This window comes from Nicotiana tabacum, chromosome 14, assembly GCF_000715075.1.
Source record: "Nicotiana tabacum cultivar K326 chromosome 14, ASM71507v2, whole genome shotgun sequence".
In the NCBI taxonomy this organism is placed as follows: Eukaryota; Viridiplantae; Streptophyta; class Magnoliopsida; order Solanales; family Solanaceae; genus Nicotiana; species Nicotiana tabacum.
The window spans coordinates 38,462,258-38,477,416 of NC_134093.1; the positions used below are offsets into that span (position 1 = coordinate 38,462,258).

General features: G+C 35.7%; 1 protein-coding gene across 1 annotated transcript; it reads right to left on the reverse strand.

The window, feature by feature from the left end:
* Positions 1-10,315: 10,315 nt before the first annotated feature.
* LOC107831789 (uncharacterized) lies at positions 10,316-13,273 on the reverse strand. Its single transcript, XM_016659581.2, has 3 exons — positions 12,741-13,273; positions 12,342-12,417; positions 10,316-12,221 (listed from the first exon to the last, which is right to left on the reverse strand). The coding sequence occupies exons 1-3, from the start codon at positions 12,768-12,770 to the stop codon at positions 10,714-10,716; spliced, it is 1,614 nt and encodes a 537-aa protein (XP_016515067.2). The 5' UTR covers positions 12,771-13,273; the 3' UTR covers positions 10,316-10,713.
* Between the last annotated feature and the right edge of the window lie 1,886 nt (positions 13,274-15,159).

Consider the following 15,159-nt stretch of genomic DNA (forward strand, 5'->3'; position numbering starts at 1 on the left):
ATAAGTAATAACTCAACAAAATATAATATAGTGACTCCACGCAATTAAATTCACATTGACAATCAATTCACCAAGTTATAACGGAGGCAGAGATTGGCATGTCAAAGCATCACAACAAATCACGTAGAATGCATAACTAACACAAGAAACCACAATCGTTCCAACACCAAGATAACAACGAATAACCAAACACAATCAAAATTCGGATGAATGATTTGTCACGACCCAAAATTTTACTAGCCATGATGGCACCTAACCCAACCCGTTAGGTAAGCCAATTTATAAATATCCGATTCAATTAATATTTAACTGACTATAATACACTCCCCAAGGACTGGTAGTACAAATCATGAGCTTCAAAAATTTAGAATTTACAAAGACGGTGTGAAATAAAATACATCATCTGTTTGAAAATACATGAACAGATTTTTTTAAATCTAAAGCTACCAAGATCAAGAGGCAGCTATGACCGGAACACGATTACATCTCCAATGTCAGCTTCCGCCATACGCAGCAACATCAACATCTAAAATCTGCACACAAGGTGCAGAAGTGTAGTATGAGTACAACCGACCTCATGTACTCAATAAGTAACAACCCTAACCTTAGGTTGAAAGTAGTGATGAGCTTGTACCAAGGTTAGAGTTCACGCCAATAACCAATAATATCTCATAACAATACAAATTAAAGCAGCACAAATAATAACTCAACAATAAAATGCTCAGCTCGTATACAATACCGAAAAATAAATATTTTCTTTTCAAGTATAACAGTAAAACTCATATTATTTGCCGAAAATCACCTAAAATATGAGTAAGTCTGAAATCTGTGATTTCTTTTCAAAAAAAACTTTGACGACAAATAAGAAATTTCATTATCAGAAGGCATGAGGAAAAATATTTCTCTATTCCTACATATCAAGTATGCATGTCTAATGCAATGCAGCACAGTGATGAACTCATATACTCACACTCTCAAAGTACTTAATCTCAACGTTTCGCATTTCCACCCATCACACTCACTATTCAGCACACTCATTCACGCGGCACTGTACCGGGCAGATCTAGCCCAAATATAATAACAACTCACGCACAGTCACTCAGTACTGTATATGGCCAATCCAGTCCAGGGAAGATCCATCCCAAATTTATATACATAGTAACTGACATTCAGTCACTCAGTACTGTATGGAGCCAATCTAACCCAGGGAAGATCCTTCCCTCAATATAGATAATTAGGCAAGATCCATGCCAGGAAAAAGTTCATCCCAAAAATATAAATGATTCGGGCAAAATTCATGCCCAGGAAAGATCCATCCCTAATATAAATAAATAAATAAATAAGACAACTCCATGCCATAGAAAGTCCATCCCAAACATAAATAAATAAGGCAACTCCATGCCCTGAAAATTCATCCCAAATATATGCGCTCACTGTGGGGGATGCAGCCTCCTGAGGGGTTCCTTCAGTCCAAGCGCTATAATAAGCTATTTTAGACTGATGCGGCGTACAGCCTGATCTTATAATAATAAAACCTATAAGGCCTGCTGCGGCGTACATCCCGAATCCATATAATAATAACATATATAAAGCCAATATGGCATGTTGCGGCGTGCATCCCGATTTCATAAATATCCTCACAATCAGACCCTTGGCCTCACTCAGTCACCAATCTCTCCAGTCTCTCGAGCTCACAATGTCATGAAACTAGCCCAAAATGATGATACGATGAATCAATAAATAGCAATAGAGACTGAGAGATTATATGAAATGAATGAACGTGACTGAGTATGAAATTACAATTTAAATAAATAATTCAATAGCAATACGACCTTTATGGGTCTCAATAATATCGACATATAGCCTCAGGATGATTTTTAACATGATTCTCAGCTCAATTTCTCCAACACATGAAAGTACATGAAAAATGCCAAGATTATTTGACTACACAATTTCACGAAATCAATTACGTCACAAATTCTACAGTGCATGCCCACACGCCTATCACCTAGCATGTGTGTCACCTCCAAACAAATCACATAACACGTATATTCAGGTTTCATACCCTGACCTCCAAGTTTAGAAATGTTACTTACCTCAAACCGTGTAATTCTCTATTCCAATATACCCTTACCTCGTGAATCGGCCTCTGAACGCCTCGAATATAGTCACAATTAATTTGATACAATCAACACAAATTATAGGAATCAATTCCATATGAAAATACTAAATTTCTCCATTAAATCCGAAAATCTACCCAAAAATCGATAGTAGGGCCCACGTCTCGGAATCCAACAAAAATTACAAAATCTGAACCCTCATTCAACCACGAGTCCAACCATACTAAAATTACTCAAATTCGACCACAACTCGGCTTTCAAATTCTCAATTAAAGTCTATAAAATTTTCTACCATTTTCAACTCAAAACACTAATTTGTTGATAAAACAACAATAGATTTGTGTAATTTAACTAAAACCGAGTTAGAATCACTTACCTCAATCTATATGGTGAAAATCACCTCAAAAATCGCTTCAATCCGAGCTCTCTAGCTCCAAATATGTTTAAAATGGCTTAAACCCCCGTCTTAAAATATGTCCAGGCAAGTCGCATTTGACACCTGAGACTTATAAATCGCATTTAATACCTGCGATTTGCCTCTGTCCCAGAAAAACAGCAATCTTTCCCGACACGAAAATAGGCATAACTCTCTCATACGATGTCCGAATTCGATGATGTTTTTTGCAATGGCTTCGTAATTTCAATACGGATCTAATGCATCAATCAAAACCTAATTTGTAGCTCATTTGCTTAATGTGGTACCACTTATGCTCGAAGAAACGGCGTCGAAACATTTTAGAAATATCCAAATTAAATTTTAGGCATACGCCCAAGTCCAAAATGGACATCCGGACCTAACAGAATCATCAAAACTCTGATCCGAGGTCAAATACTAAAAAGCCAAATTTGGTCAACTCTTTCAACTTAAGGCTTCCAACATGAAATTCATTCTTCCAAACATATTCCCAAATATCTGAAAACAAAATCGACGATTCATACATGTCGTAATACATCATATGAATCTATTCAAGACTTCAAATAATTGAAAGGGACGTAAATGCTCAAAATAATCGGTCGGGTCATTACATGATTGAAGGAAGAACAATGACCGTTCAAATCTACAAGTTGTCCCAACATGGAATGTACAATGAAAATCACAACCGAGGTACCACCTCGTATTCACATTTTACAATTTCAATCACAATCTTTCCTTATACCGCCGCGTGAGTCTTACATTTGAAATAGGTTTTGGAAATTAGTTTTTCTAAAATAGCTACACGCACTTTTGCCCACCATATGATGCTGCATGGCTTCACGTAGTTCCCCTACAAGCAACACGCACATAAGTCCCCTTCTATAGTATGGTGACTAAGACTTAGATAGATTACTTGCTCTTTAGGAAAAGTGATAGAGGTCTATGTAAGGACTGCAAGTTTATTCCGAGTAAAAATATTTATACGACCCAACTCAAGCTCTTGGCTATAAACTTATAGATTAAGAGGAAGAAGAAGAAGAGAGCAATGTATAACCAACCAAGGATCAAATGGGGAGGTTTGAGTAAGGTTAAGTCTAAGAAGATGGGGGAGAAGTTGAAGGCAGTGGGGGCTTAGGGTAGTAGTGGGGATACAAACAGTATGTGGAATGGAAAAACTAATCACATTAGAGAAGTAGCTAAAGAGGTGTTGGAGGTCTCGAGGGGTCACTTATTAGGCACCAAGGGTATGGTAGTGGAATAAAGAGGCCCAAGAGAAAGTGGAATCCAAGAAGGTGGCCTGATATATGAAGTTAGTGGAGAGCAAAGACGAGGACGAATATGAAGAGGTATAAGACGGCAAAGAAGGAAGCAAAGCTAGCGGTTTCGGCTGCAAAAATAACTACATTTAAATGCTTCTATGTGGAATTGGGGGACAAAGGCAAGGATAAGAAGTTGTACAGAATTGCTTAGGCGAGAGAAAAGAGGAATATTTGAACCAGGTGAAGTGTATCAAAGACAAGGAAGGCAAAGTATTGATGGAGGAGGCACATATTAGGCAAAGATGGCAGACACACTTCCATAATCTCTTGAATGAAAAGGGAGACAGAAATATTGTTTGATGATTTTGAACATTCCAAAAGGTATAGTGATTTTTAGGTATTGCATGCGTATAAAATTCGAGGAGGTTAAGGGGGCTATGCATAAGATAAGGAGGGAAAGAGCGACCGGGTCAGGTGAGATATCAGTAGAATTTTGAAAGAGCGCAGGCAAAGCATGTATGGAATGGCTAACTAGGTTATATGTTATTTTTAGGACGACAAAAATTCCCGAAGAATGGACGGGAGTACAATTATTTCGTTGTACAAGAACAATGGCGATATTCAAAATTGCAACAACTATATGGGCATTAATCTACTTAACCACACGATACAAATTTGGGAGAGGGTGGCAAAGAGAGGGTTTGTAGGGGGTTTCTATTTTTGAAAACCAATTCGGATTTATGCTGGGGTGATCCACTATAGAAGCCATTCATCTTGTTAGGAGATTGGTGAAGCAGTATAGGGAGAGGAAGAGTGACGTACATATGGTGTTTATTGACATAAAAAAAACATACGACAAAGTTCCAAGGTAGGTTCTATGGAGATGTTAAGAGTCAAGAGATGTACCTATGGCATACATTAGGCGATTAAGGATATATATGATGGGACCAAAACCCGGGTAAAAGAAGTGGGAGGAGACTAAGAGTACTTTCCTGTAATTATGGGGTTGCACTAGGGATCAACTCTTAGTTTATTTGCTTTCGTAAGGGATGTATTGATGCGGCATATCTAATGGGGGAGGGGGTGCCATGGTATATGCTATTTGCAGATGATAGTATTGATTGACGAGATGCGTTGCGGAGTTAATGTTAGGTGGAGGTTTGGAGATAGACTCTAGAGTCTAAAGGCTCCAAGTTGAGTAGGACTAAGACAGATTATTTGAAATGTAAGTTCGGTGATGGTAGATGTGGAAGTAAGGATTGATACATAAGTCATCCCTAAGAGAGAAAGTTTTAAGTATTTTGGGTCAATAATCCTAGAAAATTGGGAGATTGACGATAATGTCGCACATCGTATTGGAGTGGAATGGATGAAATGGAAGCTCACATCTGATATCTTGTGCTGTAAGAAGGTACCACGAAGACTTAAAGGTAAGTTTTATAGAGAGGTTGTTGGACCAGCTATGCTGTATAGCGCGAAGTGTTGTCCACTCAAGAACTCTCACGCTCAAAAGATGAAAGTATCGGAAATAAGAATGTTGAAGTGGGTGCGTGGGAATACTAGGAGAGATAAATTTAGGAACGAAGTTATTAAGGATAAAGTGTGAATGGCCACCGTAGATAATAAGATGAGGGAAGCGAGACTGAGATAGTACGGGCATATGAAGATGAGATGCATAAATGCCCCAGTGAGGAGGTGCAAGAGGTTGGCTATTATGGGTCTTAGGAGAGGTTAGAGGTAGGCCGAAGAAATAATTGGGGGAAGTTATTAGACAAGACATGGCATGTTTGTAGCTTACTGAGGACGTGACCCTAGATAGGAAGATATGAAGGTCGAAGATTAGGGTAGAAAGTTGGTAGGTCGTCGAGTTTGGGACACCGTATCTGCTCCATTTTTCCTTTATCCATATTAGTATTATCATCTCATATTTTCTTATTATTCGATTTTCATTACTGTCTTTTGTTTCCCATGCTTTGATTTACTTATTGCTTTGTTATGCTGTTACTGTTAATATTCTTATCTTTAGCATTTTCAACATGGCCTCTTCATTATTGTTCTCTTGTTCAAACCTGTTGAGAATTTTTTTTTCTTGAGCCAATGGTCTTTCAAAATAGCCTCTTTACAACCATAAGGTAGGGGCAATCTACATACATTACCCTCCTCAGACTCCATACTGTGAGAATATATTGGGTATGTTATTGTTACAATATGTTATATACCTTTTTCTCCAAGTTGTTGAGTAATACTAAGCAAAAGTATTTACTTACAATCACTTTATAAATGATCTAATTGAAATAAGAAAATACATGTAGAAGTTGAAAGCAAAGTTATTAATCTTAGAATGGTCAAATGAATGGAAAGGGAAACTCACTTGTAAAATGTGACTGTGACCAATTAATGTAAGTATATTAAGGTGAGTCAATGAAAATGAGGTAAATGGGTAAACATTAAGATGTAGTAGAGGGTGGTAGGTGTCTCCATAATGAAGAATAAGTATTGGATCTGGAGCTACAATTTAATGAATGCCTCATGTGACCAAACACCTTTCCGTGAATCCCAGCCATTGAATCATTAGCTTCAAGAATAACAAGTCCTTTTTTAGGATCTTTGTTTTCTTTTTATTTAATTTTTTTCTTATTTGCATAGGGAACCAGAAAAAGAAGAGGGAGAAAATTATTATTGAACTCAAATCTATTGTATGAAAATTTTCGTTGGTATCAATAGATTATAAGTTTTGATAGTTAAATAAGAAAAGAAGAAAGAATTGGTTTTCTAATTCTAGTAGTTAACCTTTACTTTTAAAAAAAAAATATGAACACTAAATATACCGTTACATTTTGATAGTATTATGAAAAGAAACTTTCTTCAGAACGGCTATGGTCTCAAATACAAGAAGATACACCGTTCAAATTGAAAAAACTATATGTATATTCTCCTTTTATTTCCTAAGTTTGTCATTTTTATTGGTTAAAGTAAGTGTTAAAATAATACTAAGATCTTTACTAGGAATCGGAAGTAGTAATTGTTAGCAGAAATTAAGGTACTTCTAAAAATAAGTATGATAATCTCTCTAAAAAATGATATCATTATTATTTTGGAAGCCAAACTGCTTTTTAGCTACAATTTTCTACGTGTAAACTTATGACTCTCATGGTTTTTTAGTTTCTTATTCAGTGTCCTATATTTAAATTAAGACCCCAACTAATTTTAATTTTGTCACATAAGGTTCATTAAAGAAAAAATATTGTTTATCAGTAGGATATTTTGTTTTATTTTTAAAATTTAAACTCAAAGATTTCTGATTAAAAATAAAAAAAATATTACTCACCCCACTATAATTCTTGGTAGTATGACTCGTTGTAAACATTCTAAACTTAAAATAAAACCAATAGTACATTAAAAAATTGATAACAAAATACTCCTAATTCCAATGTAAGACAGTAATGATAAAAGTAACATGCAAATGCTTGGGCATAACACATAGGAAGTCGTATTTGTACATGAGTTATGACTTGTGAAAAAGATACTGCAAACAGAGTTGTACTTTTTTGGCTAAAAGTACCAAACAGCCCCACCAATCACACTCTGGTGGGACCCTCTCCATTGCCTGGGGTATTGTACTTTGTCCCTTTATTATTTACTATAGTTTTCGTATCTACACTTATATCCTCTCTTATTTTATTAGATTAGATTTCATTTAGTATACGATTTACTATATATCATTATCATTTCATTCTTGCTTATTAGTCATTGGTCCTGTTTTATTTCAACTTTCCGTTTTAGTTTGACTTGGAAATAAATTGCACAACATACTTCCTTTAATTACAATGATATTTCTTAACATTAAATTTTTTGTTATTTTCTTACTTTTTCAAACACTTAAATTTGTTATTCTATTTTTGAGTTTGCGCGAGAAGAGAGAAAATCAATTAGATAAAACACTATAATGGCTAAGAGAACATTAAAATCAAATTCGCAATGCTGAAATTTTGAATTATGACATTTTAATTATTTTAACATTGAAAATAATCTATCAAACACAATAAAATAGCATAATGGGAGATGTACTTCTTAGAGTTTAAGTTTTGCAAGCTTGCTATGCAAGAATATTTTATTTTATTACATTATTAAAATAATATTTTTAGCTGAGGGTTTATCAGAAACAGCCTCTATATTCTCCCTAATTAGAGGTAACGTGTGCGTACACACTATTCTTTCCAGACCTCACTTGTGATAACTTAGTGGTTCGTTATTGTTGTTTTTATTAAAATAATAATCACAAAATCATACATAAATAATGATACTCTAATAACTTAAAAATAAGAAAGTAACCTGCTAAAATATAAAAATAATAGTATAAAATTCCTTATAATTACTCATATGTTAAATAAAATTGTTTTTCTTTGTAAAATGTATGCATGTAAAAGACTAGAGAAGTCATACACTTAGAAATCCCTGTCAAAGTGTCAACGCCGTTAGATTTTATTTTTTTCGATATAAAAAGTGGTTAGGTTGTCTCCATCTCTCTTCATTAATATTTGCTATTGTGCGCCACATTTACATTCATGGATCTGCCTTCCCCCACTATACTCAATTATGCTACTCCTATCCACTACTGTCTTCTTCTTTTTTTGTTTTTGTTTTTTATTCAAGATTTTTTAAGCAAATATAGTGCAAGACTATTGAAAAAATACACGGTAAGATTGCGTCCGATAAATTTTTATAATTCGGTCCGGCTCCGAAATCCCCGCATAACAAAAATTTAGTGTATCGAATTACTCTTTTTTGATAATACATGGGAGGGATGGACTACTGTATTATTTAAAAATATTTGATAGGAAAACAAGTAAGAAAAGGCATGTAATACTAGGACTGTGCATAATTTGGTAAATACCGAATTACTATATTCAAACCGAATATTTTGATATTTGGTATTCGATATTTTGGTATTCTATATGATATTTAGTTTAAGTTTTAAAAAATATTAGTATTTTGTATTTTAAAAGAAAATACTGATATCGTACCGAAATATATATTATATTAAACAATAAACATATTATTAATTATAACATAAATATAAAAATCTAAAATTTTACTTTACTTTATTCTCTAAGTTCATCAATTAACTCTAAGCAAGTAACAAGACATTTCTAATGATACTTTTTAGGTTAAGTTTGGTTTTGGTTTTAAATTTTAAAAACCGATCAAATTTGATTTGGTTTTGGTTTTAATCAAAAACGAACCAAACCGACTATAAAAGTAACTATTTAAATTTATTATTACACCTATATATATATATGTATATTTTTATATAAAGTTTCTAAAATTTTATGGTACATATTAGTCGTTTATATTTTTAGTCTAGTTTTTTGCTATTATAATAATCTAATTCTTTGCCTTTACATTCCAGTTTGATTGGTAGTTTTCTTTTGCTAAGTACAAGAATTTATTTCATGTTAAAAATAACCGATTTTTAATTGAGTACTTAAATTATTCATCACTAGTCGATTCAATTATCATCAATATATCTTGGTAATGACAGATTTCTCAAAGAGCAATTGGTTTGATAGTGTTACGTTGAAAATATAGTCTCCGGAATATGTGTTTGGTAGTGTATGTCTCATATTTAAGAAACAATCCGATAAATAACTGAAAAAAACAAAAAAATGACAAAAACCGAATCGATAAAAAACCGACTTAATTGGTTTGGTTTGGTTTAAATATTTGAAGAACCGACTTACTTGGTTTGGTTTATTTTTAAAGAAAAATCGATCCAAACCGAACCATGAACACCCCTATCTCTAGGTTGATATTTGTTAGTTTTGGACAATTTTTGTCAAACAAATATTTTTAATTTTGTACTTTTGAGTACTTTAATTTAGAATATTACGGTCTATGATTTTATGCACTAGTTAGTATTCAAACCGAATAAACCGAAAAGAGAAAAACCGAACCATACCGAATTTAATTAGGTACGATATTGATACTGCATTTTAAAAAACTGAATACTGAACCGAAATATCTAAATATTGTACGTACCGACACCCCTATGTACTACAATTCTAAAACTCCTTCTAAAAATACAGCATAAGTCTAATGTATGTATTAACAAATTTAAAAATGAATCATTTTCTCCTTTTTATTCATTACCTATCCGAAACTCACCAATCTATTCGTAGTATGATCTATTAAAGGAGGATGCGTTCCTTCTTTTTTTTTAAATGCATTCGGTATCCGAAATCTACTGACTCAGAACAAATTTTCAAGTTTTTAGGGCAGAGTGAGAGTGGGTCCAACAAGGTTTTCTTCCATATTCCATAATGAATGAGCATGTAGGGCTATGTACCCCACCATAATAGGCTCCTCCATTATTTCACTAACAAAATGGAGAACATTATAATAACTGAAAAGGGCAGGCAGCAGCAGAGATGACAAATTGTTTTAAACTTTTACTATAGTGAAAAAAGAGTGAAGCTCCATCATTGCAATATGACCATACCAATCTTAATTATTTATTCCTCTTTTTAGATTTTAAAATTTTCCCATTCTCTTCCAATTTTATTTTTCCTTTGTTCTTCAAAGATATATAACATATACAAACATCTCCTTCCATGAGAGATCAAGTCCAACCCTAATCCCTCACCCTTACAACATTCATGCCCCTCCCCCTCTCCTAATGACTTCTTATCTATCACATAAACCCTAATCTAATCATAGGATCAAAAAAGGGACTTGATTAAAGGAAGAAGAGAAAAAGTAAAAAAAAACAAAGCTAAAGTAAGGTAAGGATCAAAGGGAAAATTCATCTCCTTTGTATATTATGGCATTAAGACTAGCAAAGTCATTTAAGACTATATCAATGCAGCCACCATCCATCCATTGTCTTTGTCTTAGCAAATCTTAGGCCACAATCAGCAGCTCACATCACACTGCAGCTGTTGGTATTTTCATCACTGAAGAAGGTGCTGTAGTTATCACTTGGTGGTGGCGGAGGGCCGTAGTAATACGGGTTGTAAGGTGGTGGCATGTAATTAACTGCTGGTGGTGGCCGAGCGTACATCATTGGTTGAAACCTTTCGTTCCCATTGGCACGCTGCTGCTGCATCATCATAGCTGCCATTTGCTGCTGCTGCTGGTAGTAAGGATTGCCAGCCATAACTTCAGGACCGGCACCTTGGAAGTAACCGGCACCATTACCACCACCAGTCATCGGCGCCCCTGCCGGTAGGCCTTGGACTGCCGGAACATTGCCCATCTGGCCCATTGGATTACCCATCTGGCCCATTGGAAGACCACCCATCTGGCCCATTGGATTAGGCATGTTACCTAACTGGCCCATATTTCCACCAGCACTCATAGCCATCATCCTGTTTGGCATGCCTTGCATCCCATCATTTGGTCCACCCCCTTTTTTGGCACCATTGCCATTCATGTTAGGATTGCCAGCACCTCCGCCGCCGCCTCCATTCTTGTTCTGACCCCCACCACCACCACCATTGCCGCCACCAACATTCGGCTGCCCTCCACTGTTTTTGCCACCCTTTTGAGCGGATCCTCCACCTTGATTTTGATTTCCTCCATTATTATTCCCATTACCACCTTTCTTACCACCATTATTTCCACCCATGTTAACCTGAACAGGGATATTTCCTCCACCACCACCGCTTTTTTTACCGTTTCCACCGGCATTCCCACCATTGTTACCGCCACTTCCACCTTTCATGAGTTGAGGGTGCTGCCCATTCATCATCATATTAGGCATCTGACCTCCACCATTACCTCCCATCATTGGCTTCATTTGAGCTCCACCATTACCAACCATCATCGGCTTCATTTGAGCTCCTCCATTACCGCCCATCATCGGCTTCATCTGAGCTCCACCATTACCTCCCATCATCGCCTTCATCTTATTCATGGGGATATCGTCGATTTCATCATCAAACTCATCGTCATCAAACTCATCGTCATCAAAATCATCATCATCAAACTCATCATCAGTCAAATCATCATCCTCAGGCAAGGCAAACTTGACAGCCTTTGGGTTCTGGTCTTTGCCACCCATGGGGGGAAGTTTCAGGTCCTTAAATTGTGGGGGCAACTTCAGATCTTGGAACCCTTTCAACTGTTGAAGTTGCTGCTGCTGGTTTGGCATTTGAGGTCCACCTTTTGGCTGATTGTTTCCACCACCTTTCTGACCTTGGCCTTGGGCTTGCCCCTTGTTATTGCCACCTTTACCACTGTCAATTTGCATGTTCTTGAACTGATTATTGAGCTGATTTTGTTGGTTGTTGTTACTGGCTTTGGGAGCACCCCATAACTCTGCATGTTTCCCACTCTTGGCTAATTTCTTGATCAGTGTAGCAGGGTCTACATTTCCAGCAACAGTCACTTTTCCTTGTTCTGAATCTATGCTTGTCTTATAAACCCCTGGATAATAACCACAACCAAAATATAAAAGGATTCAGACTAAAGGAGTATAAAACAAGCCATATTTTGGGATATTCAGATAATAAAAAAAGAGTCTTGGAATGGGAAATGGAAAAATACCTTCAATCTTTTGCAAGATTTTCTTTACTTTATGCTTACACCCATCACAGTGTATATTGACTTTAAGGACACAAGTCTGCATGCACAAGCAAAGCCAGCCAACAGAAAACAGAGTAAAGTAATTAACTTTCTCAGTACCATTCAACATTCAAATACAAAGCACAAGAGAAAGAACACAAAGAAATTACACACATACAAAAAAAAGAACAAAAATCCAGAAAAAGGTTTGATCTTTCATTCAGACAGATACTAATTAATTTACCATTGGTAAAGAACAAAAAAAAAATTAAAAAATGGGAACAGAGGATCTTGAGCTGGAAACTCAAACAAAAAGAGAAAACACACACACATTGTAGATATACATTTGAATTAGCCAACTGAGAGAAAAAAATTAAGTACCTGGATCTTCAAGAACTCTTCTTTACTCATATCTCCAAGCTAATGAAAAACCAAAGAAAAGGGGTAATCTTGAAATGAGAAAAGGGTAATTTCTGTAACTAATAGATCTAAGAGAAAGCAAAGACAATTAAAAATTAACAAGGAAATGGTGAATTAGCACAACTATAACTTCAACACCCTCTTCTCCATTTTTTTTTGCTTTTTTCCCTCAAATGGGGTTCTGCCAAACAGAAACACAGAGTGAAATGTATGGAGAAAAACAAAAAATGAACTTCAGCAAAGTGAAATTCTTGATTGAAAAAAACAAAAAAGTGAGTAGTTTAGAAGAAGGAAAACGGAAGAGAAAGTAAGGTTTCAGTTTCAGGGGCGGTGGGTAGAGACATTATAACTTCTCTGCTTCCTCTATTTCAGAGTTAAAGAGAGAGAAAGAGAGCTAGCACTAAAGAAAGAGCAGAGTGGCACAAAGAGTGAGAGAGAGCAAAAGAAGGAGAGAGGAGGATGGCCTATAAAAGTTCTCACTCACACTTCTTTGTTTTGGCCTTTATTTAATGCTCTACTACTACTAATTTTACATTTCTCTTTATTAATTTTAGGGCTTCTTGGAATTTAATATGAGTATTAGCCAAAGAAGAAAACTCTTTTGGCTTTTTCCCCTTTTTTTCTTTTTTTTTTTTTAGTTTTGAGGGGCTATAGTGGCTTAGTTGGCTTCTTGGCTTGGCTTGAGGATTTTTAGCTTTAGTTTATGGCTTCTTGTGAGTTGGTTGTCAGTTGGTCAGCAAAGTAAAAACTCAGAAAGTAACAAATCTGATAAATAAGTGATATTAATTACTCAACAGATATGAATAAACTCTTGTCAGATTTTATCCCAATGAGGTAATAATACAATAAATGGGGTAGGAAGCAAAAGGGGCATGTATAGGATTACTCTGAAATTTCGGACCATATTGAGCAAAGTAGTGTAATCTCTAGTCCTTAAAGTGTCAATTCCAAAATTCATAAAATCGTTAAATTACTATATAGCCCCTACACTTGGCACGAATTGTCACTTAGCCACTCCAAAATTAATTAGTAATTAGATAGACACATCTACTTAATAGAAGTTTGTCTTGTGAATACCCATATCTATCCGACCAAATGCGCAAAATACACTTTCTTATTTACCTTCTATTTTTAAATTTTGGAGGAGTGGGATGTCAAATTATAGTGGCTAGCTCAATTGAGTAGAAGTCATAATAAAAGACAATTATAGTGGTATGTACTTAATGCAATTAAGTACAAATTTGCAAAATTAAAGAACTGATTGGAAGAATAGCTCCTCAACACTCTGCAAATCAATGAAAAGAAGGAGATAATGTGAGCTAAGATAGAGAATGAGAGAGTGTATTATTCAACAAATATCGAATGATCGATATAATCCAATTCCCTTCCCTTATATCCCCACTAATAGATTTAACCAACTAACCGTCTAACTAACTCTCTTTGAAAGTACTGTTATACCCTTCTATTTATAATAATTGTCTAAACTACCCCTCATATTAATTGGTATATAACAATGTCCTCCCCCTCTAAGAGTCCTTGTCCTCAAGGACAAAGTTACCACCCAAATGCTATCTTCAAGGGAGCAATTAAACCATTTGACCAGAGTAATCTTCCTGCTATGGTTGTCAATCACTCGAGAGTCTATGACCTACTCTGGTTCCAAGATGATATGGCCATGTGAGTGAAGCGACACTGGGAGGTCAGGAACTAGAGGAGCAAGGCCAATGTGCCTATTGAGTTGTGAAACATGAAATGTTGAGTGGATTTTAGCATGAGGTGGCAACTGAAGTTGGTAAGCTACAGATCCCACTCGCTTAATCACCTGGAAGGGTCCAAAGTATTTAGGACTAAGCTTGTGATAAGAATGTCCCCTAAGAGATATCTAACGATAAGGTTGGAGCCTCATATATACCAAATCACCAATTGCAAATTCCCTAAATGATCTCTTCTTATCAGCGTAGGCTTTCATTCGTGACTGAGCCAACAATAAATGATGTTTCAAAAGTTTGATGGTACTTTCCCTTGCTTGCAAACTCCGGTCAACTTCCCCCACCAGTGAACTATAGGGAATATAGGGCATGTGAATATGAGGTTTCTGTCCATACAACACTTCAAAAGAGGATAGTTTGGTAGCGGAATGATAAGTGGTATTATACCACCATTCTGCAAGCGGCATCCAATGTATCCAATCCTTAGGTCTATCGGTACACATGCATCGAAGGTACCCTTTTAAGCATTTATTGACCACTTAAGTTTGGCCATCAGATTGTGGATGGTAAGCAGTGGAGTGGTGCAAGTGAACTCCCTGAACATCAAAAAGAGACTGCCAGAATTTGCTTAAGAATACAACATCCATGTCACCAAGGATGGTTTGAGGCAG